This window comes from Cucurbitaria berberidis (genome assembly GCF_010015615.1).
Source record: "Cucurbitaria berberidis CBS 394.84 unplaced genomic scaffold K460scaffold_4, whole genome shotgun sequence".
In the NCBI taxonomy this organism is placed as follows: Eukaryota; Fungi; Ascomycota; class Dothideomycetes; order Pleosporales; family Cucurbitariaceae; genus Cucurbitaria; species Cucurbitaria berberidis.
The window spans coordinates 2438941-2461709 of NW_024468938.1; the positions used below are offsets into that span (position 1 = coordinate 2438941).

The following is a 22769-nucleotide window of genomic DNA, read 5'->3' on the forward strand; positions in this document are numbered from 1 at the left end:
TAGTTTTACTTTTAATATAACTTTATTAATATAAAATATTAAACTATTTTTAAATTCTAAAATTATAAAGAATACTTTTCTATATATTTTATATATATAAAGTTTTTATATAGCTTTACTATATAACTAGTTATTAAATAAAAAAAAATCAGATTTTTAGCTTTTTTACTAGTAAAAAGTGGTTTATCGGCTGAAACGGTTCATCAGCTGATCAGCCTCGGTATACATGAATGCTTGTTAAGATTAGAGCCAAATTCAGGAAGACACATTGCTGCTCCAGCCCGCTCTACGTTTCCCATCGAGATAATCATCCCTCTCGTCTTCAGCACATCTTTCAGGAAGGTACCTGCCTTATTGATCACCAGAGTAAAGAATCATTTCATTCGGGATGGGGCTTCCGCCTGTATTCAGAGCAATGCTTCCTTCTACTTCCATCGCCCACCACGAAGCTTGGTTGCTGCTTGCTTTCGATACAACTTCTTACTACACGAGTGTCAACCCAAACACCAAACACCGACCATCGCTACCATTCGCATCAACTTGTTTCCAGTACTATCAACATCGCCATCGCTACACGTTAACCGACTGGTTTGCCAGCAATTTTCCAACGCTTCACTCACCATGATGCACAGTCCATTCCAACGTCCATCTTTCAAGCAGCGATTTTACGATCGACTCCAAACCAAGCCTAAACTCAATCTTACGGACGACGGTCTCCTAGATGTCTATTTCATAGTCACGCTCCCCAACTTCATGGCGATATTTCAACTAGAATTCGATATTGCGCATAAGGCACTCATATCAGTAGTCAGGCAATCGCGGTTTCATGGCCCAGTGGATGGCACCCAGATTGCGGGGCCGATCACTGTCTCGAACAGGCTACTGATAGCCTGGGCGCGCCTGATGGAACCCATATACAACCAGTATAGGCTGGAGTACGATCAGTGAGTGAACGGCGGTGATCTTCAGGCAGTCCAGAGCTAAAACGTGCTTCAGTCACAGGCTACATCACAGTGTCGCTGCTGACCTCGAATATCTGAATGCTAGACGGCTCAGGCACGAAGTAAGTGTGATGAGGGGAATCCCGGCAGTAGCAATAGACATTGGCCGTAGCGTTAAAACGAAGATGGCACATTTGGCGGGCGGTCCTAGTGGGAGTGATTCGCAGGAGCAACTGGATACGCCGGGCGACACAGGTACAGGAGAAATTGGCACGGTAACCACGGATTGAGGTCACTATTTCTCGAACGAAGCTTCCGCAGTCATTCTCTCTGCATGAGTCTGAAGATATTCGCATCTATCTCATCACTCAACCCTTGTTCTTGAACTCTAGACCACTTTCTTTTCTCACAACCCCATACACACTTGGGATGTCCCCCTTATCCCCCAACTCCTCTTTGACCCTTTCCAGTCTCTCCTGCGCCAGCCCTAGCATCTTAACACTACTCCCACTCCTGTCCGCAAGGTCCCTCGCATGTCTCGCATCCTTCCGTGCCAGGTCGATATGGAATAGGGGCTCCTCACGCTGATAGTAGTCACCCTGAAGCATCCGTTGGGAGTAGGCGGTATAAGGGCCGGGAAACATTGTGGAAATAAAGGTGTGCAGATTATCAACGCCGAGACCGGATTTCTCTGCCAGAACGTGGCCTTCGGAGAGTTGCGAGACCATGTTTAGAATGAATGTGTTGCCGATTACTTTGAGGAGGGTGGCGTTGCCGGCTGGCTGACCGGAGAAGTCGACGTCGGCGCGGCCCATTACGCCCTTTGTGTACGGGGTGACTTTTGAGCAGGCGGATGAGGTGCCCGCGATGACGCAGACGAGTTGGCCGTTGTCAGCCATGGCTGGGGCACCAAAGACTGTGTGGTACGTTAGTAAGATTCTAACAGCTTCAGTCGTTTTTTATAATTCAGATTTGAAGAGAAGCCCCCCTGGAGCCATTTAGGACTCACCAGGCATCCCGACAAACTCAGCACCCTTCTCTGTAATCCTCTTTTCAAGCGCGTTGGTGGTGTCTGGGTGCACAGTCGAACAATCAACGACCAGCTTGCCCTTCACGTCTTCTTCCAGGATCTTATCCACGGCAGAGTTCACGGCAGCATCGTCGCCCAGACACATGAAAATAATGTCTGACTCTTTAGCCGCATCGTTGATAGTGTCTACGACTCTGGTCTTGGAGCCGAGTTTGGTGGCGAGATCTTCCGCTCGCTGCTTCGTCCGATTAAATACAATAAGTGGTTTGTCGAGGTTTCCCTTCTCTACCAGATTCTTACACATTCCCTACAAATGTCAGCGCTCTATAGTGAAGGATAGTCGGCTATACTTGCCCTGCCCATATTGCCGAGGCCTATCCAAGCGAGTTGTGGGGCCATGTTGAAGTGCTTGGTTTGTTTCCAACGTGGTTGTGTTACTTTTGCGGACAACGATGAACTAGTAAATCCTAGAGCTATATAATCTTATCTTAAAAACGTGCCCCTCATCTACTGCGAACCTCCGCCATCATGCGCTTGGTCATTCGTCGGCGAACGGGGTTAAGGCAAGGCCGAAGTCGGCTAGCTACAATGACGTTTAGCTCCCATTAACAAACTTCGGTCGCGGGACCAAATGTCTGGGGTAATTCTACACCGCTCATAGCCCTATCTTTACTTCCATAATACTTTCGATGTTTTTAGCAATTTGGCGGTAGCATGAAGCATGTGCGTCTGGAGCAAAGCCCCCGCGAAGGGTTTGGGGAGGGCTACAAAGAAAGTGAGTACGCTCAAGGTGGGCTTGACCCATGCAGTTATCTACCACCGAAGTCGCACAGCAGGACTGACATTGGCAGCTGCCCAGGTTCGATAGCACGAGACGAGTCTTTGCAAACACGAGCACTGCTCAATTGTCAACGACGGCCCGCCTCGACGCACTGTTCGCCCGAAAAAGCTTGAGCTCAGCCAAAGAGCGCCAACGAGCCGAACGCGAACAATTGACTCGCCTGCTCAAAGAGTCGCCGGGCAAACGCGATGCTAGAAACTTTCTCAAGCAGTTCGACTCCCCGAAAAAGGCGAAGACTGGTGCTACACCAAAGGTCCAGCCAGCTACGAGCGACGTGGTACATAATGACTACGGTTCGATACGGATTGGTGTGAATCTGGGCAACTTGTATCAGCCAACGATATTCACGCGGGACCCATTACCAGAGGAGAAATACAAAGAAGAAGAGCAGGATGAGCCGTTGCATCTTGCGTTGGTCAAGCTACGGCAGCCACAGACACTGGACGATCGAACTCTCGGAAACATCGCTATGACGTTGAGCCAGATGGCGCAATTGGGCTTGAGCACAGCTGTCGTGTTGGACTGTGACGAGGACACCGGCTCATACACCTCAGAGGTCGATTCACGTTACGAACATACAGTTAAAGAACAAGCAGCGCGCTTGGCAGCGGCACTAGAAGACTACCACGAGCCCGGGGCCTTGCTGATCGAGCACGCGCTGAGCTACTTGGATCTGGGCCACGACAGTCCGAGTACAGTGGAGGTGCAAAGCAGCTATCTTCTCTATCCCCCAATCGACGATGGCATCATTCCCATCATACCGCCTTTTGCATACAACACGGACCTAAAGAAGGTCAAGGTGCAGGCAGATGATGTGCTACTAGCATTGATTCGAGAGTTCGCAGGCATCACGGGGCAGGCCAATGGCACGCGCAAGCTTGATGGTTTCGTACAAGATAAGAACAGCACCGATTTTGAAAGACCGATTTTGGATCGCATCATCATCCTTGATCCTCTAGGGGGTATTCCTTCTGAGAATAGGGCAGATGGTGCGCATGTCTTTGTCAACTTGGAGGCAGAATATCGCGATATCAAGAATGAGCTACAACAACTTTCGTCGGCGGGCCCAGGAGGCGCTAGCGCGAGGAGCTCTTCATATGTCGGCAGCGGTAACCCGTTCTCGAGGTTTGTAGAAGAGGAGATCGTATCGCTGCCGGGATCCAAACCTCAACTCGCGGAGTCTGCGCCCGCGCGCCACCTGAAGAATCTTGATGTAGTCCAGCGAGCTCTCAGACTGCTTCCACCATCATCATCAGCGCTCATACTTACGCCTTCTGAAGCCGGGACACGTGCAATCCCTGAAGATACGCGGTCGACACCATCTAAAAACCCTCTACTCCACAATCTGCTGACCGATAAGCCCATGGTCTCGTCCTCACTTCCAACAGCTCCTGCTAGCCGATTCTTAGGTTCTGCAGCACCCAACCCTTCCACCTTCCTCAAGAAGGGCATACCTCTCACCATGATACCCGATCCGCGTAATTCAGGACCGTGGCAGCCACCTTCAACGTCGCGTCCTAGCATCGACCTCGCAAACGATCCGCGGATCAACCTCCCTAAACTTGTTCATCTTATTAACGACTCATTCCGTCGGAAACTCGACCCAAACGCCTACCTCGAGCGCATTCACGGCCGTGTCGCAGGCATCATAATAGCAGGCGACTACGAAGGTGGCGCAATATGTACATGGGAGAAACCCTCCATCCTCCTCAACACCACGCCTACTGGCATAACAACACCAGACTCGCCCTACTGGGTACCCTACCTCGATAAATTCGCCGTCCTCACATCATCGCAAGGCTCAGGCGGCGTCTCAGATATTGTTTGGGCCGCACTGACGCGGACCTGCTTCCCCGAGGGCGTGGTCTGGAGGAGCAGGACGAGCAATCCGGTGAATAAATGGTATCAGGAGAGATCGAAAGGGATGTGGAATCTTCCTGGGGGACAGTGGACGATGTTTTGGACTACGGAGGGTGTTACGCACGGATGGGATGCGCCCATTGAGGGTTTCGAGGGAAACAAGGAGATTTCGAGATGGGATGCATATGTGGATGTTTGTAGTGCGATTGAGCCGAGTTGGGCGGATGTAAATAAAAAGGCTCATTAAGTCAATTTGAACGAGAGTCGATGAAACATGCTTTAGCTGAGGTCTACTGTGACGCCAGCAAGTCTAATTGAATTTATAAAGCGCGAATAGTATATAGTAACGTCCTGTTGACATACTCTTCTGTATATGGAGCAAGTACAATTCCTCGATCGGCATGCCTCAGAGCTCGCGTCTCAATAAATGAGAAGTATAGTAACACTATGCCATACTGGGATGGCGCTATCTAGTTCTGCATCTGGCCTCGAAAGCGTATCTTCCCGACTCTATTAGATGTCTATGTATGAATTCAGACGCACAACGATGTATATCCAGAAAGATTAGTAACAAGGGCGATCGGACGATGTGATGATACCCCGCACCATCCCTCAATGTAGCAGCCGCTTTTGTATCACGGACATTGAAACGACCTTATCGGACCTTAAAGCTCTGCATGCAAGACGGCAACTTGCGAGTACAGCTTTCGACTCAGCCTTAGCGCCCGAGATAGTGTTACACACATACCAAGGCTAGTGGTGTCTACTAAGTCATGATGTAATCGAAACCTCCGAAATGGGACATGCGCCAAGTTCGCGACGGGCGTGGGGAACCGCCAAATCACGCCAGGAACGGGTGTGATCAGGATGCGGATACGTTGCGGGCTTGGGGATCTCGGGACGGAGGTGGCCGGTAGTCGCGACGAAGTTCCGAGTTGTTTGTTGATGTTGCGAAAGGTTTATTGGTATTGCAGGACGCTGGATCTCAGCTCAGAGCCCGCAATCCTCAACCTCCAAGTTTCAACTCCCTGTCTGATTGAACCAACCGAAAGCCTTCAGCATGTCTGATAACATCATCGTGAAGAGCGTGGCAGGAACGTGTATCACGTTCTCCTTCATCCTAGCTGGTAGGTTATTTGCATTGCGCCGTTCGACCCCGTAACTCATCGATCTAGGAAATGCAATCACACAGTCCTTGATGACTGTCCCAGCACTCCTCGTCGACTTCCCGCCACCAGGATCGCCCGAGCACAGCGAACGTGCAAAGCTCCTGGGTCGCCAATGGCCCCTTTGTTGGACGGTGGGCAACCAATTCTTCCGCCCAATCTCCACTCTCGGATTCTTGGGCTATGCGTATGCAGGATATGCCGTGTACCGCGAGGGCGTTCTAGCACGAAGTGACTGGAAGCTCTTCGGAGTTGCGGCGGTTATGCATTTGACGACCATTCTGCATTCGGCGCTCAACATGCAGCCGCTGAATGACAAATTGGAGGGGCTAGCGTCGCGGGCGAGTGAGAAGGAGTTGGGCGAAGCGGAGGGTATTGCGAGAAAGTGGGCGAGCTGGAATAGGTTGAGGCTGATTACTCCAGTTGTTGCGGGAAGTCTGGCGCTTTGGAACTTGCTTTCTTTGTAGAAGGCCTCACATGGGCGACGAGGGGAAGGTAATGAGATTATTCAAGATGAGCTTTACTCTGGTCAGTCAAAATTGTCTCCGTTACAATTTTTTGGAAAAAGGGTTGAGTTTAGCGTATTTCAGAACAAGAAAATACTTAGAATGCTCATGACAATCTGTAGGCAGTCCAACTACCAAGATCCTGAGAAAAAAGAGATTACATGATCAAACGTCTACCTCGCAATAGCCTGCGACTTCCAAGCACTCCTCTCACGCAACCAAGTCTCGAAATCGCACAGCTTCGGCTCTTCCTTCCTCAGGTTGTCGATTTCAGCACCATAACCTTCCGTCGCAAACCAAGTAATCATAAGATTCAATTCGGTGACCGCCCACATTAGCGCAGACCCAAAAACTCCATACGTGGCAGGCACTGGAATTCCAATCACCTTCTCAAAGCACTCATTCATTTCGTCCAATGTAAGCTCACTGCCTGCCAGTCCCTCGGCGCGAGCATTCCATTTCTCATGCTCTCTGAATGCTCTCGCGGCAAAGATACCAATATCTTCAACTGAGACCCATTGGATTGGCTTGCCCCGCAGCCCATCTCGGAGTGCAGCGAGGAAGACCTTTGTCGGGAAGCCGGGCGCCAAGTTATCCATGAAAGCAACAGGCCTCAAAATGGTCCAGCCCATTTTCTCCCCGTGCTTCCCCGCCTTCTCGAGAAGGTGCTGTTCGATTTCATATTTGCTCTGGAAATGAGGGATCGGCGTCGTGTTCTCGAAACTACGTTTGTTGCCGCCGCGCTCGACGGAGGAGTAGACGAAATGCGTGACGCCTTCTTTGAGGGATTCGTCAATTAGGGTATTGCCTTGTCTGACTTCGCCTTCGTGAGTGACGTTCTTGCCAGTAGATACTTGGACGGAGTAGACGCCCCATATTCGTGGCTCTATGCCAGCTTCTTTGAGCGCGACCTTTGCCGCCGAGAACAGCGCTGGGACATCGTCTAGGTTGCCTTGAACGAGCTTGACGGCAGGGTGATTTTCGACGATGCGCTTCGCGGAGGCTGAACTTGCGTCGCGAGTGACAGCTAGGAGTGTATAATTGGAACTGGATGGATGTGTAGCAAGATTCTTGAGAACTGCGCCGCCCTGCTTGCCCGTGACTCCAGTGACCAGGATGGCTTTCGTAGCAGACATTGTGAGGTGCTCGTATAGCTAAGAGATACTTGGAAACAAAAAGAGTTTTGCTTTCTTAATGTTGTATAAGCTTGGTTAAAGCTACTCGCAGTTTTGGAGAAAGAAATGAACGAGACAGTTAGAAGGCCAAGAACTGATGGAAGATATGAAGATATGCATCAAACATACGCCCGCCTGCGAGCGTGAAGTTACGGCCCCGCAATGCTCAGCACCTCGTGGCTTTTCAGCACTGTTGTTGAGTTTCCGCAAACCCGTTTGCTAATCAACAAAGCCATGTGCGTTGAGCCATTGCCGGTGGTGTACACACCGGCCTTTCAATAGCCTAAATCTGAGCGGACAATGCTGAATGCAGGTCGGGGAAAAGTGATCGCCACTAACAGGGGTGGTGAGCTTTAGCACTTCCGGTAATCATTTTCCTAGCTGCAGCGATCGGTACCAAACCTTTGTCATTTTATGCAACTAATGAAGTTCACCGTAGTGCTACCGTAGTCACACGGTAGAAGCTGAAGGTTAGGGATTCGAGGATTTGCTCGGAGATGGAATGCTTAAAACTATCCTGTAAAAACATTGAACTTCTTACGTGGAAGCGCAGCTGTGGAAGGAGTTCGTCATTGCTTTAATCTCAACTTGTTTAACAAACACTAGAGTAGGGAAAGCTTTTATTGGAAGTTTGCGGCTCCCTACACATTCCAAATGTTATCATTTGTTCAAAACATTGCTCAACTGTCTCTACAACTTCCATTCGTTTCCCACTACATCAACATTTTGCCGTCCGTCTTTATCTCTCTTGAAGAGTGCACTGCTTTTAATTCTGTTGCTGAATTTATAAAGAGAGTAAATATCATGGCTGTGTGTCGTTGACAGGGTCTTGGTGTGCAGAAGCGGAATCTGAGGGGGGAGGGGATGGCCGCGTTGAAGTCTCACATTCGATTGCTGTCAGCGCTTGGGGCTAAACTGTGGGGAGTAGCTTCCGATTTAATTTCTGCAAGTACTCACATCAGCTGTGACTGAAAATCTGTAGAAGAAGTATGCAAGAGGAGCAAGTGCTGCAAGTGCTACGAGAGCCGCAGTCGCAATGCGCATCTCTGAAGGGCTGAAATTGAGCTCTGACATAATGGATATACTATATTAATTGGAAGTTCATGTACTTGCGTGCTGGCTTTGGGAGTGTTCAAAAAACTATCGAAGTTCGTCGGCGAAATATCACCGTCACGTGCTCGGCAATTCACAGATCAGACGAGCAGCACTCAGAGGGCACCAATGTATGTGTCCTAGTACCTAATTCAAAATACTTTGATTGAAAATAACAGGTCAAATATCCGTTCTCTGCCCATAAAAATCACAGCAATGCTCGTACCGTCCCAGGACTCCCGCTCGGAGAACGAAACCACCTCCACAAGCAGTCCCTCATTGTCTTACTTGCAGCATCCCACACAAATCTTACTTTCTGACACGTGTTCAGTTTTGCACGAAGACTCAACAAATGCGTGATTTCTGAGTCTCATCTCAGCACAAGCCATCAACATCCCTCGCATACTATATGGCGCATCTTGGCAGCGTCATTGACTTTTCTGAACCACAACAGACACAGATGGCGAAATGCACGCCACGGTCTCAATCTTGCATTCCCGTTGGAGACCCGTCGGAATACCCGTGGGCTAAGGTAGTGTGCTCAATGAAGTTTATGGTTGCCGGTGCCTGGACTAAGGGCGTAATCATGCCGGGGTCGGGCTGTGAGATGGCAAGGGGTTTTATTATGATTAGGGAACAGTTTTCGAGCGATCTGTGCTTCACCGGCGGGATTATCGTAACCCATGGAACTGTTGTACGTGACATGGTACTGGCCCAACAGAATGTCGTGTCCTTGTACGGGGAAATAATTTCCGAATGCACGGCGTCCTATGCAGCGGTTTCAAAAAATGCAAGAACCCGGGCTAGCTGTACAAGGAAATCACTTACATGGTGCTGGGCAGTCATGCTGATATGAGAGCCGCAAAATGGGGTCGTAACGAGGTAGCCATGAGCAAGCTTTAGATGGAGCTTCATTTGTAATACCTACTCCCTTAGAGTTGTAAGATTGAGTTTGAATTCAACCCAGCCCGTCTATCTGGAAAAAGAAAAGGCTGCAGCTGTCTTGCTGTGACGAGTGGATGTTGAATCTGAACCAAACGGCTAGGTGCCCGAACCTTGTACATTCTGCAAGAATGGTCGCGTGCTGGAATATTCGCTTGCCGTGCGATAAAGTATGTCCCCTGCACCTCGCAAAGGCTAACAGAGGCCTATTCTGTACCTCTATGACGTTTTCATACTCAAGTAGAACTTGGCTGGCGCTAGAGTTATACCAGATCTGTTGTTTAATAATTGTATTTAAATTCATGCCGAATCATACATTCATTCTTACGATCTATGCTACGCCTCGGAGAAAGTGCCTACCAAGCTGAACTATGTATTACTGCCCCACAAGCAAGCAAATGAGAAAGTGCTCAGTCCCAGTCGCCCGCGCCCAGCTCAATAGGCTTCCCCGCCCTCATATCTTCCATAACCTGCTCAATACTCCAGGGTTCATACTTGTACCCACGAGGATAATTGGGCTCAAATGCATCCTCATCCCGCATATGCACGCCTTTCTTCAAACTCTCTGCGGATTTCTCATAATTTTCATAAGCGTAGGCTTCCGGGTCGTGAGACCAAACCCATTTGGGTAGTTTAGGAGCGGCGCGGCGCGGGTCGAGTTTGACCTTGTCCCAATCGGTGTCCTGCAGGAGTTCGGCGTTGGAGAAGCCGAGTTTCTGGGCGCAGGAATTCCGGATGAATCTAGAATTCTGTTAAAAAATGCATGATATGAGAGGTGATTGTGATGGAAGCTTACCGGAATCGAATGTGCACACGCACAGACTGTGGGATGTTCTCTTTGCCACCGATCTGCAAACATGAGGCTATTGAGATTGCATCTTCGATAGCCTGTGTCGCGCCATTGCCCGACGCCGGGAGGTAAGAGTGTGCAGCGTCGCCGATCTGAATTATACGTGCGCTAGGAGATGTCCAGCTAGGCTGAGGGTTGCGCCAGAGAAGTTCGAAGTTGACGATGGTGTTGGGTGGGGTGCAATCCACGAGCTCCTTGAAGATGGGTGCCCACTTTACCGTCTCCATTCCTGGCATCTCATCCATGCCTTGCAGAACTTCCTCCTTCTCGATGGTGTTGTTCCAGCTCTCCTTCTCTGTGCCGGTAACCTACTGGCGTTAGCTGTGATGTTTATCTCAATAAAAGGTGAAACTTACGTCGTGGTTCATGATCCACACCATTACATCCTCTCGAGACAGCGTTAAAGCGTATGAAGAAGGGCTAGGACGAGTCAGTCTTCAGCGGGCCAGCCTACATAAGAGTTGCTTACCCTAGCCATGTCCTCACAATTGATTCATTACCTGGCATCAGTTTGAAAAACTCTTTCACCTTCGGGTTCTTGTCTAGCTCTGCGCGGGGGAAAGCAGCACGCCACATGGCCCTTCCAGAAGGTCTCGCGCGTACCTGTCCGCCGACCAACTTCTGGCTCTTTGATCCGACACCGTCAGCCGCAATCACAACATCTGCCTCGTAGCGCTGGCCGTCATCTGCCACACAGCCTCCCTTTCCGGTCTGCTCATCCTCAAAGTAGTCAACAATTTTCCGATTGAACTCTACAGACACGCCCTGCTTTTCAACCGCACTGACAAACATCTTGTAGACGAGTGGGCGCATTTGGAACTCGCCGGGAGGAGTGTCTGGATCCAATCCTTGATCGCGCAGACGGTCTGCAACCTTCTTTGGCCCAATCACAACCTCGCCAGAGTGCTTGAATGTCTCGATCCAGGCATTGTGGAGGGAGATCTTCTTGTACTCCTTCAGCAGTTCGGGCCAATGCTTCAAGAATCGCGTCGCGCTCAGCCCCATGAAGTACATATCACCTAGTTAATCTGATAAGTATTTGTACACTAGCAGGCATCGAGACTTCTCACCAGCCGTGTTAATGTCTGCATTCCTCTCCAAGACTCGAACATTGTGGCCTTTGCGCGTGCATTCTAGCGCAGCTACCAGACCAGCCAAACCAGTGCCCACGATGAGGACGTCAATGCCAGTTGGGGGGTAAGACCCAAGTGGCTTGGCCTCCATCGTGGAATCGCGGGAAGTGAGTGCGTGAGGCATAATGGCGAATCAGCTGAGGAGTGTATGTTGCGAGTGTGTATTCTCGAGATCAATGTCAAATACCACACGCATGCAGCATCTATCTTAAGGTTCGCTCATTTCTCCTTCTCCGTTGGGGTACCAGGGCGAATTGCCGAAGACATCGGACGTCCGAATTACCGACCTGTCTCGAGGCTGTTACTCTCGACTTGCTTTTGAAGCGCACGAACTGCACCGCGCGATGATGATTACACTTGGTGGCTGAAGTTCAAGTAAATGGCTTTCTCGGCGATACAGTGATATCGATGACGAGAAACGGTTCTAGGGCTGTTCCAAAACTTCCGATCGTAGTGTCGTGCGCCAATGCGCTATGGTTCCCCACCAAGTCCGGAAGGCGCAACGGCACGCTAACCCAATCTTGAACGGACTCAAAGTCGAGTAAGATTTGGCGTTCGATTGGTACGATTTGCGAGGCAACCACAACCTATCGCTGTAATACGAGGATTGCATGTTTCATGCGGGCACGTGAAGCCCATATTGCAAAACATCCCTAGTTGCCTTGCTGTGTAACATACGCCAATTTACACGAGTATGTCTAATGACACTTAGACGTGACGTTTTGAGTTCAACACGTGATACGGCACTCAGCACTCATGGCTTGAGTGCGCTTTTTGGCCAGTAGCCTTCATGATGAACCGACTAGAAGGATCGAGGACCGAGACCGATTGGTTCGAAGCCCTGGCTCTGTGTTCCTAAACCCCTTTCCACAGCCTCAGATGGAACATCATGACGACTGAGAGGAGATTCTTTAGTACTCCTTTTTATGATGCGAGAAGACTGTAGTGTCAGTCGAGGGCCATGGCATAATCGTTCACCGGCCACCCGTCGAGCGGATGGTAGTTGTCTTCCTGGTGCTGTTGAAAATTGCCTTTCACACGGTAATTGTGGCGGACATACTAGCCGACCAATTGAGGTCTGTCAGTCAAGGATATCATATCTTGAACCAGGGGTCACTGTGCGGTACGCTCCTCTTCCTGCATCTAGAAGTACGTCATGACGATAGCCATGTTTATGGTGCACTGTCGCACTTTAGCCCAATCTGAAGGACCTCAACATGGCGTTGTCGGTGCCTTCCTGTACCGACTTCAATTTGTCCACACCACCGGGTATCATACCTTGAAAGTCGGCACGGGATCTTCATTGCCCAGCATCGTAGAGACACATAGGGTCGATGGGCTTCTAGATGTATCCATTGGTCGACCTGCTGGCTGTCAATTCAGGCGATCTCTTGAACCCTCGTCGGCCACGCCCAGCTAGCTGCCGACGGTGTGTCGTGCTGGGTTGTCTCATAGCGCCAGTGGTCCCTGTTTCCCTACGTATGATGATAGGATATGGGGAGCCGGACAAGAACAATAGCGCTGAAGCCTTTGGTCTGATATGTAGGGAGCTCCTGGCAGTAGTGGCCTGTGACTGTAACCATCCTAACAGCACCTTGGGCCGAGATCCTTGGACCCGCTTGCTCACTGACAGCTATTGTACTGTGGGTTATTTCCGTATATTCGACAGTCTGCTCAGTCAATTTTTCGCATCGTAGCCATGCATTCCGTCACAGTATACGCCCTTGGCGTCGCTTTCATCAGTTTCGTCCTCTACACATTCCTCCAGGCCGTCTCAAAATACAACGCCAAATACAATCCTCGTGGACTACCTGGACCAACCCTAGTACCATGGCTCGGCAGAGTTCATGATCTTCCCATTGATTTCATGTGGTTGAAGTTCAAGGAATGGGGCGACATGTATGGACCGATTTATCGAACGAAGATGCTGGGTTCGAACTTCATTATCATCTCTGACGAGACAATTGCGGAAGAGATGTTGATAAAGAAGGCAAAGTTATACTCTGATCGACCTGAGATCAAGTCGTTGTTCGACGCGAAGAGCACGTACGGCTCCATGGAATATCTACCCTTGATGGGGAAGAATCGTAAGACTGTCCATTACCGCTCTGCTTCACATGTTGCTAACAGCTGTTCAGAGTACTGGGCTCGTCAGCGGAAGTTCACACATTCTTACCTCACTGGAGCGACCAATGCCCAGTACTACGGAATCATGGAGCTCGAAGCGAAGCGATGGCTATACAGACTGGTCGAGGACCCTGATGACTTCGCCTTCTCGCTCGAGGATATGTGTTCCAAGGTCATGTGCCAGTTAACATGGGACGATGATTCACTGAGCGTGCCTCTCACCCCTAGTGCCTGGGGTCTTCTAACCCAGATGTCACCTGCCGGCCCCATCACCAACGTGCTGACACCACTCTGGGATTACGTTCCGGAACCCATTAACCCGTGGAAACTTCGAGAGCGCAAGCGCCATGACGAGCAGCAAGCGTGGTTCATGGACTGTCTGCAGAAGACTCGTAGGTTGATGGAAAAGGGTAAGCAGCGTCCCTGCTTCACCCGAACGTATCTCGAGACAGCGGAGAAGACGAGCATCTCTGGTGATTATGAAGCTTCTTCGGTCATCGGAATGATGGCACTTGTCGGTATCTTCACCGTTGCCGGGCCACTATACTACTTCTTGGTGGCAATGGTACACCATCCAGAGTGGCAGATTAAGTGCCAGGAGGAGATCGATCAAGTTTGTGGAAGCCATCCCCCTGCCGTCGCCGACTTGCCCAATCTGCCAATCCTTCGTGCTTGCATCAAGGAAACAATGAGGTGGAAGCCAACTGTCCCCACTGGTAAGTCAAATGGATGAACCATATCTCCTCGATGCTGATAATGTCTTAGGTGTTGCTCATGAATGCGAGGCCGACGATTGGTTCCGAGGGTACTTTATCCCCAAGGGCACGCGTATCCTCCCACTGGATTGGGCGTTCCTCCGCAACCCTGTCAAGTACCCTGACCCAGATTCCTACCGCCCTGAACGATGGCTTGAATCCGGCTGGCCAACGTTCCAGGAACCCCTCACCAAATATCCCGACATTGTAGGCATGACTTCGTTTGGTTGGGGCCAGCGACAATGTCTTGGAATGTCCATCACCCGTGACGAGACTGTTACTGGGTGTGGAGGTCTCATGTGGGCTTTCAACTTAAAGAGAAAGGTCCATCCGGTAACAGGAGAAGAAATCGAGGTGCCACTAGAGAAGTCGAACTCGCTCCTTATCATCAAACCGGATCCATTTGAGATGGCGTTCGAGCCGCGAAGTGCCACCCGGAAGGCCGAAGTGATTGCGCAATGGAAGGCGGCCGAAGCAAAGGACTTGGAGAAGAGGGCCACTTTCCTGAGGCAGGCGGAGACGAGGGAGGTTTTGAATGGTTTGTAGTGGCACCAACTGTATAGTTACTGAGGGGCATAAGTGACAGGCGAGAGGCGTTAATGGGCGTGGCGGCTGTATGTTCCATAGATCCTATATCTACTCCGACTTTGAATGCGCATAATATATTGAAGAGGTGTTGGCTTGGTATGAGGTCATAGTTGTAAAATGCATGCGTAGACGAAGCTGCTTGTACCTAGATCGAGCTCATCCACGTAATAACCTAAGGCATAGTAATAGTGCAGAAGAGAAAATGGAATCCTCAACATCAGGTGGAGTGAGTGAGACTCGAGAATGAATAGGTGAGGAGTTTGGGCATTCCAACGTTATACAGAGAGTTGTAGCTGCTCGTATTCGGAAAGCGCTGAGGAGCCGGCGCCATGCTGCGTTGGGTCTAGCCGCTCACTACCTTTCATCCATTTCCATTTCTCGAGCCAGAGCAGCATCTCACTCAAAAAGGAGCCAAAAATCAGGGCCATCAGCAGCTTCTATCAATGCCCTGTGTACTAGAGTGTGTCAATAGACGCTCCTTTTACAGCTGCCCTGGCAAAACAAGTAAGATCCTGACGGCGCAATTACCCCTCCAGGTACCCCTCCAACGTGGCCAAAGCGCAAACATTTCAAGCTTCAGCTTCCGGCATCCTTGGAGCTTTCGGGCCAGGTCGTGGCAACGAGTGGCAATGTGAGACCAATGAAGTATCTGTCCCCACATAGTGTGCCTGGTCCCTAGCAGCTGTTTCGTGCAGCTGTCATTAGCTCTGCGGAATGAGCTATAAAGGGTGGGCACGACTTACCCCTCCATCGGTCTCTCACTTTTAAAGCTGCCCCTCCTTCATCATCCTTCTCAACAACAACACTCCACCAACAACCCTTTCTTCACACATAACCAAATCCATCAAAATGTCGAACCCCCGTGTCTTTTTCGATATCACCATTGGCGGCGCGCCTGCTGGCAGAGTCGTCATGGAGCTTTTCGCCGACCAGGTCCCCAAGGTGAGTACCCCGCCATCAGAGTCTTCATCTCATCGCGCTCCTTTTCCTTGAGATCTCTACTGACTATCATCACATAGACCGCTGAGAACTTCCGCGCTCTCTGCACTGGCGAGAAGGGCACCGGCCGCTCCGGCAAGCCCCTCCACTACAAGGGCTCCAGCTTCCACCGCGTCATCCCCCAGTTCATGCTTCAGGGTGGTGACTTCACCCGCGGCAACGTATGTTGCTAGAACCCACACAAGTGAGGAGCAAAGACTGACATGCACAGGGCACCGGTGGTGAGAGCATCTACGGCGAGAAGTTCGAGGATGAGAACTTCAACCTGAGGCACACTGGCCCTGGTATCCTCTCCATGGCCAACGCTGGTGAGTAGCTTCTTTTGTAACATCTCCCACGTGGAATGTACTTGCCTCCAACCAGGAAACTGGTTTTCAAGACATTTCCTCTCGAACAACTCAACTAACAACTTCTCAAGGCCCTGGTACCAACGGATCCCAGTTCTTCATCTGCACCGTCAAGACCTCGTAAGTCGACCTTGCTTGCGTACGAAACGCTCTCGCAGAAACTAACTCGCACACCTAGGTGGTTGGACGGCAAGCACGTTGTGTTCGGACAGGTCGTCGAGGGCTTGGACGTTGTCCAGGCCGTCGAGCGTGTCGGTTCCTCCAGCGGCTCGACCTCGAAGACTGTCACCATCGCCAACTCTGGCCAGCTATAAATGCGAGTCACAGCTGCCATGAAGGCGCGTGGCGAGGCGCATGGTCAACGATTATGATTCAATGACAATAAAAGTCTTGGGAAGGAGAGTAGGATTATACGTATTACAGGCCGGTCATAGTACTTTTGATTAGGGAAATGATTGATCAGTGTGCGCCCCTATCAATGTCTTTGCGTGATCACATACCACTTCAGTTACCCAAACGTGTCGACTTGCAAAGCTTTCACTCCCAAGCCCCGCTAAAATTAAACTTATACTCCAACTCTGACATGTTCTTTGCGACCCTTATCCTACCTTTAACCCTTACTTGCCTCAGTCAGTGGGTCCGTTACACCTACCTGGTTATTAGTTACTGCGTCATGCAACGATGAGCAACAACCAATTATCCAATTAATGCAACCATATTGCAGATTGTAGATCGCATATCGCGTCTCCAAAGGGATGGAGCAGCAGCATCCGAAGATGAGGCTCATGTTGTGTTTCGATGTCCCCACCCGAGCTTGCGCAGCACATTTTGGTTGAGCCCTGGTACCCCACCCAGGTTCCATTTCCGTGGGTTTGTAAATCTAGATCGCTTTGTAATTGAACGCGTATAATGAGTGGCTTTGCTGTTGGATTGGACTGTGCAGCACCAATTCAAATGGTGAGAATGCCGAACTACATGCAATATGTACTGACATTGGAATATATGGGGAAGAAGATTTGAAACATTTTCTTTGCACGAATAGGTTACTATGTTGCAGTTTTGTGGTACTTGTATTAGAGACTGAACATGATGGGTGAGAAATACAGCTCAGTGGTATGCTATGGTTGATTGAAAGAAATATGTGGAGTCAGTCAGCCTGAGTGGCCTTGGGGTGGTTTGATTTGAGTTGTGCACGTAGTGGCAGAATAAAATAGTTCCACAATGTAGACCATGTACCTTTGCTCGTGGGCCGCGTAGCGTCTCCTAGATCTAAATGCAATGAGGAACTGAAAGTAGTGGGATAGTGGTGCTTCATAGACTGAAAGCAACCGGGCCAGGGTTGCTGCGACCGTGTTCTGTACTGAGATATTAGTAGCTCGCCACCCCGTTGGCAGCCTGGGGCAAATAAGCCTCAACTTCGGCAATAAGCCCAGCGTTACATCGACCATGCAGCTGCACTTCTCTTCCAGAGGACCGTTGAAGGACGTTGCCATGCAAACGGCATACACCACATGCCCGCGGAGGCAATGCATGGAGGACTTCCCCGCGAAGTCCTCGTATGCCTCTTGCGTGCTGTCGGTGCCTAAAATGTTCGTTAAGCTATGTTTGTACGCAGGCTAACAAGAAGCGACTTTGGGCGCGAAAAAGGAAGCTTCGGGAGCGTTGCCCCACTGACGCATCATTAAGGCATACGAGGCGTGGGCAGTGCGGCGAGGCGAGACGACTCATGTCTTCGCATCGAGTAATGACAAGACGCCTCATACGCTGCGAGGAATGACTATGCGCAAGGTAATCGTCGAAGACTGTATGGTCAATATGGAGCAATCAGTGCCCTCGCTGGTGGTGTCATCGTGGGTGATGTCTGTCAGCACCTCCACGGGGCGTCCTTCGACACGCTCGGTGTCTATACGCTCCACTGATGAGCCATCCTCGAGAGCCGATTCATATGAGTGGAAGACAAGGCGGGGGCATCTTTCGGGGCACCCGCGAGAGTGGAAGAACGTATTGCATGACGGAATATAAAAGCACAAGGCGAAACAGGCGTTCCGCTTAGCGATGTGTTCAATAAAAACAAGCCTATGATTCTGCCGGAGAACGATGGGGAGGAGGGCGATGAGCCGAAGTTGTCGTGGCTAGCATTTGAAGTCAACACGTACCTCGCCTTGATTGGCCCAACTCTGCACAATGAGGCAGTGTTCTAACTTTGCAAATTGAGAGGGACTCAACAGAATGGAGAAAGAGCCAAGATGACGCTCGATGCGAATAGAATAGTCCAATCTGGTTCTCCGTTATACTGAGGCAAAGAAGACGCGGCTGAACGGCGATTGGAGCATCACGTGTGGCAACTGTCACACCTTGGCGGGCATTTCCGCAGCTGCGCGGCACCTTCCAAGTTCGGACACAAGCAGCGAGAACTACTGTAAAGGTTGCCTCTGGAAAATGTCACTGCCTCGGCCATGATCATGTTCACTCGTCGTGTGAGGTTTCTGTTCGCAGGCAACGGCTGCGAGGACTAGCGTCCGGAATGCGTCGATGCTGGTCCTTGCCAGCGCAGCTCTCCCAGCCCTACGCTCATCGGGACAAGGCGGCCAAACAGGAAGAGGATACAGCTTCCAGCAACTAATATGTCGGGTCCAAAGTGATGCGCAGTTCCGATGTTCGCAGCGAGGGCTACCTGTACTACATGACGTCGAAGTGGAGCGGTGGACGTCGCTACGAGAAAGGTGAGCAGCACTCCACCGTCTGGTGACAAACGGGAGAGCCCGTTGAAAAGCGGCGGTTCAATTGCACGTGGGATCAGCCACCAGGGAGCGTGTCGTCCCGCTGGCGTCCGGATCCGACGAGGAGTATATAACCCACTATCGGCACCCGGGGTGAGGGAATGGCGGATAAGGCGGTGTTGCCGCTCGCTGAGGTTTGCGGCCGGTTGCTGAGGTTTTTTTGCAGCCGCTGAGTGAGCACTGGGGCCAGCCGCATGCGCTCTCACTGTTTCCAGAGTAGCTGGACACAGAAGAGGAAAACTCTAAAGGCTGCGTGAGGCCTGCCGTGAGCGTTGCGCGAGGTGGCCAGGTGGTGCTGGAGGAGGGTGGGCGAAGCCGGCTGATTCGCTCAGCCAGCTATAAATCGCTAGTTTCGGGAAAGTCATACGGGTCGGCTGGACGAAACTGGCGTAGCTGGGCGTATGGAACAGGCTCTAGGTGAGGCCAAGGCAGCGGAGGTTGCAGACGGTGCAGGCATGTTGGTTGGCGATGATCGAGGACTCGCAGACCCGCGCGACAGGCGACGACACACTCCAGGCAGCCCCAAGCAGCCCGGCATCCACCTATCCCACGCCCTGCGCTGCGCCTTTATTCACGCTGCATTCCCACGCAAAAGCCTGAGATCTTAAACTCTATTCGATCTCTGCCTCCGCCTCGTGCCAGGTCACCCTTTCGTGCGCTGTCGTAGTCCTGCGCCCTGCGCCTGCTTCACTTTACCATTTCTACTTATACGCTGGACGTACATGGTGTTGTGCGTCAACAAGCGGCAAATCTGCATTTCACAGCCATTACTCTGTTTAATCCAAGCCCTATTCTCTCATCATGTCACCAAACGTGCATTGGCGGCAGCAACATGAATCGAGCAACAGCACCGCGTCCGGTCGCAGCGACAACAGCGTCCGCTCGTACGAGACGGCTCCGACTGAGTACAGCGACCGACGACCATCGCTAGCGCACAGTGCGACATGCTACGCACGAGTAGAAGGACGCGGACGAGACTATTTCGCGCCCAAAGATGACCGCGAGCGATATGAGAACCCTCCTGCCCGCACCTCAGTCGACACATATGCCTCGACTTCAGAGGAAGACCTTACCGATGAGCTCGACGATATGCCTGACTACGATGTCCCACAGTCCCACTACGACCCCCTTCCCTCTGAAGCTATTCCCACAACGCCCCGCGACTTTGGAGAGCTCTTCCCCACAGCCAAGCGGATATCCATACGACACGACGATGCTACGATTGACGGGAACATGAACCTAAGAGTCGACACACAGGTTGAAGAACGAGGCCACAGGAAGCAGAGTTATACCCTCTTCCATCTTCGCATGAAAGATCTACGCACCCGCGAGTTCTCCCTACGCCGATACTGCAGGGAGTCTGGCCGCGAAGTCTGCCACTCAATCCGCAAATACCAAAAGCCACCGGCGGAGAAACGACCAGTCTTGCAGCGCGCAAGCACAGCGCTGGCCAACCTAGTCAAGCCTGACTCGCGCCCCGCCACATCATCAGGTCTCACACGTGCTGACTCTGGCTATGAGTCGGTGCGTGGCAGTGTTAACGAGCGAGCAGACGAGGACGTGGCGGAGTCACGCCCCAAGTCCGTAGGCTACAACAAAGGCCGTGCCCTGATCCCCACCAACACCATCAAGCTCGAGTTCTCCAACTACGCACACCTTGATGTGAAGCGGCGCGGCGCAAAGTCGCACAAGCGCTACGCGTTCGAATACTGGGGGCATGACTACTCCTGGAAACGCATTGTCAAGTCAGAGAGTCAACGCGACCAAGAGAACGTGTCCTACTACCTTGTTAGAGATGACAACGATAAGGAGCCGCTGGCGCACATTTGTCCTGTGCCGCTGACGCTGGAGGAAGCAAGGGAGGAGACGGCGAGGGGAGGCTGGGTGCCGCCATGCTATATGCGTATTACCGGTGACAAGATTCTAGAGTCCGACACGGACATTTCAGAGTAAGTTGCACACGTCGCACATGGCAGCCTGCACCAGGCAGCAGCCTGCAGTATGCAGCACGCATTTGGCAGTCGACTAATGTGGTGAATAGTGTCGTCGTCGCAACAGGCCTGATGACCCTCGTGGACGACTGCATAAAGCGTCGCTTCCACTCAAAGCGCAGCACCCAGTTGCACATTCCACTTCTTCGGACTCCGTCGTTCAAGATGAATATGGAGTACATTGGACCCAAGCGGCTTATTGATGAGGTGTTTCATCGGAAACACCAGGACGGCGGAAGCCCCAAAAAACAACCATCTACGTCACGCTGGGGTCCCGAGTGACTAAGTTTGGAGATTGTTTGATCATTGGACCCGTCGGAATTTGACGCGCAACCCGCCCATGTTGGGAAGACGCAGCGCATTCTCGTACATTGTCACTCCGAGCTGTCAAATCTGTTCTGTTGGGATGCGGGGATGTAAGTTCCCGCTGCCCGCGTGTCGTTTGTAGTCATGTTGTTTTTTCCTACATCGCGTCCGAGATCAGCGTATGCATAGCGTCGCAGATTGTTTGCTGCATTAATTGTTGAGCGTAGGGCCTTCTGTGGGAGTACAACGTTTTTTGGTATCCTTATGCCTCCTCCATTTGGTTATGGACGGCCACTCTGTATCCACGCTTGGATCGATATACACTACGATCCCGTAGTATTGGTATGAACTTACGACTTTTGAGCTATATATGCTCTCTTCTTCCGATTTGGTCCCAAAGCCTGCCGCTATTGAGATATTAATAATGAGCCACACTGGTTCGGACATTTTAGTATGCTGAAGTTACACCAAGCTCTGTCCCGACCGCGTGGGCCCTGTGCGAGTCTCATAGTCGCTTCATGATCATTTGACAGATCATTGGAACGCCGTCCGCCGCGTCCATCGCTGTGGTGTTTGCTTCCTATGTTAGAAGTTTTCACGTATATTGCTGTGGCACCATGATCAGCCCGGCATAACGTGTCTTTTGAAGTCCCAATAATGTTGTAAAGGGGTAAGTTCGCAGATCGCTGACGATTTGCCTTCCTCTTTTGTCGATGTGGGAAATACACGAGCCTTACTGATGCTCCATGCGTTGGGCTGCGGCATCTTGTGCGACACTTCTGTTAGCTTCCCTACCTGCAAGCTAATCAGTTGATCTCACGAGGCATGAAGAATTCGTCAGGAGGCTTGTTGCAGCATCTTAGCTTCCTGCTCTGCGGTGAAACCCCCGGCCGTGGTACGACTAATATTCCAAGTTCAAAGAAATTCCATTACTGGCAGTACACCATCATCATCTGCAGCAAGCAAGCACATTTCACAAAGTCTTTGTTAAATCATAGCCTGGCATACGGCGGTCAAAATTCGGAATTACTATTAGGCAGGTGAGTGGTAAGGCGCGGAGATTTGCGTTTGCTTCACGATTCCATTCCCACAACACTCCGTCGGGTCGTTACATCGCGAGGCACAGACAGCAGGTAGGTACCCGTTATCATCCTGGCCAAATGACAGACAGCTTCTTGTAACTTCGGGATATGCGTGCTAAGCGAGACCGCAAACACCTCCATTTTGACTTTCTCATCAGTTGATGAATCTAATCGCTTCTTTCGCGTGATATAGCAGTCTGGCTTCTCAACAGTAGTGCCCCCTGCTGATGTAATACATCAGGAAACGTGATAGTGTCA

The 22769-nt window shown here is 51.0% G+C and overlaps 11 protein-coding genes across 11 annotated transcripts; 8 read left to right on the forward strand and 3 right to left on the reverse strand.

Moving 5' to 3' along the window:
- Positions 1-315: 315 nt before the first annotated feature.
- On the forward strand, positions 316-1231 carry K460DRAFT_418578 (uncharacterized protein; the record flags this gene model as incomplete). Its single annotated transcript, XM_040937958.1, has 2 exons — positions 316-944; positions 997-1231. Exons 1-2 carry the CDS (start codon positions 622-624, stop codon positions 1229-1231), a joined length of 558 nt encoding a protein of 185 aa, XP_040786093.1. The 5' UTR covers positions 316-621.
- K460DRAFT_387579 (uncharacterized protein) lies at positions 1108-2473 on the reverse strand. The gene is made up of 3 exons (XM_040935649.1): positions 2326-2473; positions 1951-2278; positions 1108-1857 (listed from the first exon to the last, which is right to left on the reverse strand). Exons 1-3 carry the CDS (start codon positions 2368-2370, stop codon positions 1310-1312), a joined length of 921 nt encoding a protein of 306 aa, XP_040786094.1. The 5' UTR covers positions 2371-2473; the 3' UTR covers positions 1108-1309.
- A 141-nt stretch (positions 2474-2614) lies between these two features.
- On the forward strand, positions 2615-5113 carry K460DRAFT_315964 (acetylglutamate synthase-like protein). The gene is made up of 2 exons (XM_040930324.1): positions 2615-2746; positions 2823-5113. The coding sequence occupies exons 1-2, from the start codon at positions 2693-2695 to the stop codon at positions 4917-4919; spliced, it is 2151 nt and encodes a 716-aa protein (XP_040786095.1). The 5' UTR covers positions 2615-2692; the 3' UTR covers positions 4920-5113.
- Positions 5114-5677: 564 nt separating this feature from the next.
- Positions 5678-6408, forward strand: K460DRAFT_341781 (uncharacterized protein). The gene is made up of 2 exons (XM_040931164.1): positions 5678-5799; positions 5848-6408. The coding sequence occupies exons 1-2, from the start codon at positions 5733-5735 to the stop codon at positions 6303-6305; spliced, it is 525 nt and encodes a 174-aa protein (XP_040786096.1). The 5' UTR covers positions 5678-5732; the 3' UTR covers positions 6306-6408.
- A 109-nt stretch (positions 6409-6517) lies between these two features.
- Positions 6518-7480, reverse strand: K460DRAFT_288246 (NAD(P)-binding protein; the record flags this gene model as incomplete). The annotated part of the gene is made up of 1 exon (XM_040929033.1): positions 6518-7480. The coding sequence occupies one exon, from the start codon at positions 7478-7480 to the stop codon at positions 6518-6520; it is 963 nt and encodes a 320-aa protein (XP_040786097.1).
- Positions 7481-9857: 2377 nt separating this feature from the next.
- On the reverse strand, positions 9858-12028 carry K460DRAFT_315970 (FAD/NAD(P)-binding domain-containing protein). The gene is made up of 5 exons (XM_040930325.1): positions 11474-12028; positions 10873-11422; positions 10760-10823; positions 10350-10711; positions 9858-10294 (listed from the first exon to the last, which is right to left on the reverse strand). Exons 1-5 carry the CDS (start codon positions 11658-11660, stop codon positions 9964-9966), a joined length of 1494 nt encoding a protein of 497 aa, XP_040786098.1. The 5' UTR covers positions 11661-12028; the 3' UTR covers positions 9858-9963.
- A 1207-nt stretch (positions 12029-13235) lies between these two features.
- K460DRAFT_290704 (cytochrome P450) lies at positions 13236-14964 on the forward strand (the record flags this gene model as incomplete). Its single annotated transcript, XM_040929223.1, has 2 exons — positions 13236-14379; positions 14429-14964. The coding sequence occupies 2 exons, from the start codon at positions 13236-13238 to the stop codon at positions 14962-14964; spliced, it is 1680 nt and encodes a 559-aa protein (XP_040786099.1).
- A 797-nt stretch (positions 14965-15761) lies between these two features.
- K460DRAFT_146745 (peptidyl-prolyl cis-trans isomeras-like protein) lies at positions 15762-16814 on the forward strand. The gene is made up of 5 exons (XM_040926782.1): positions 15762-15948; positions 16026-16166; positions 16217-16313; positions 16424-16472; positions 16531-16814. Exons 1-5 carry the CDS (start codon positions 15856-15858, stop codon positions 16664-16666), a joined length of 516 nt encoding a protein of 171 aa, XP_040786100.1. The 5' UTR covers positions 15762-15855; the 3' UTR covers positions 16667-16814.
- A 2616-nt stretch (positions 16815-19430) lies between these two features.
- Positions 19431-19836, forward strand: K460DRAFT_146905 (uncharacterized protein). The gene has a single exon (XM_040926783.1). It carries the CDS (start codon positions 19534-19536, stop codon positions 19738-19740), a length of 207 nt encoding a protein of 68 aa, XP_040786101.1. The 5' UTR covers positions 19431-19533; the 3' UTR covers positions 19741-19836.
- A 97-nt stretch (positions 19837-19933) lies between these two features.
- Positions 19934-21405, forward strand: K460DRAFT_407886 (uncharacterized protein; the record flags this gene model as incomplete). The annotated part of the gene is made up of 2 exons (XM_040937115.1): positions 19934-21081; positions 21174-21405. 2 exons carry the CDS (start codon positions 19934-19936, stop codon positions 21403-21405), a joined length of 1380 nt encoding a protein of 459 aa, XP_040786102.1.
- Positions 21406-21815: 410 nt separating this feature from the next.
- On the forward strand, positions 21816-22573 carry K460DRAFT_368427 (uncharacterized protein). Its single transcript, XM_040933775.1, has one exon. The coding sequence runs from the start codon at positions 22255-22257 to the stop codon at positions 22471-22473; it is 219 nt and encodes a 72-aa protein (XP_040786103.1). The 5' UTR covers positions 21816-22254; the 3' UTR covers positions 22474-22573.
- Positions 22574-22769: the final 196 nt, after the last annotated feature.

Coding starts and splice junctions, on each gene's coding strand:
- K460DRAFT_387579 (XM_040935649.1), bottom strand. CDS start 2,370: ATGGCCCCACAACTCGCTTGGATAGGCCTCGGCAATATGGGCAGG. Junction 2,279..2,325: donor GCCTCGGCAATATGGGCAGG/GCAAGTATAGCC, acceptor TGACATTTGTAG/GGAATGTGTAAGAATCTGGT. Junction 1,858..1,950: donor TGAGTTTGTCGGGATGCCTG/GTGAGTCCTAAA, acceptor CGTACCACACAG/TCTTTGGTGCCCCAGCCATG.
- K460DRAFT_315964 (XM_040930324.1), top strand. CDS start 2,693: ATGTGCGTCTGGAGCAAAGCCCCCGCGAAGGGTTTGGGGAGGGCTACA. Junction 2,747..2,822: donor TGGGGAGGGCTACAAAGAAA/GTGAGTACGCTC, acceptor TGACATTGGCAG/CTGCCCAGGTTCGATAGCAC.
- K460DRAFT_341781 (XM_040931164.1), top strand. CDS start 5,733: ATGTCTGATAACATCATCGTGAAGAGCGTGGCAGGAACGTGTATCACG. Junction 5,800..5,847: donor GTTCTCCTTCATCCTAGCTG/GTAGGTTATTTG, acceptor TCATCGATCTAG/GAAATGCAATCACACAGTCC.
- K460DRAFT_315970 (XM_040930325.1), bottom strand. CDS start 11,660: ATGCCTCACGCACTCACTTCCCGCGATTCCACGATGGAGGCCAAGCCA. Junction 10,824..10,872: donor ATTGTGAGGACATGGCTAGG/GTAAGCAACTCT, acceptor GACTCGTCCTAG/CCCTTCTTCATACGCTTTAA. Junction 10,712..10,759: donor TGTGGATCATGAACCACGAC/GTAAGTTTCACC, acceptor TAACGCCAGTAG/GTTACCGGCACAGAGAAGGA.
- K460DRAFT_146745 (XM_040926782.1), top strand. CDS start 15,856: ATGTCGAACCCCCGTGTCTTTTTCGATATCACCATTGGCGGCGCGCCT. Junction 16,314..16,423: donor CCTCTCCATGGCCAACGCTG/GTGAGTAGCTTC, acceptor CAACTTCTCAAG/GCCCTGGTACCAACGGATCC. Junction 16,473..16,530: donor ATCTGCACCGTCAAGACCTC/GTAAGTCGACCT, acceptor TCGCACACCTAG/GTGGTTGGACGGCAAGCACG.
- K460DRAFT_146905 (XM_040926783.1), top strand. CDS start 19,534: ATGGAACAGGCTCTAGGTGAGGCCAAGGCAGCGGAGGTTGCAGACGGT.
- K460DRAFT_368427 (XM_040933775.1), top strand. CDS start 22,255: ATGAAGAATTCGTCAGGAGGCTTGTTGCAGCATCTTAGCTTCCTGCTC.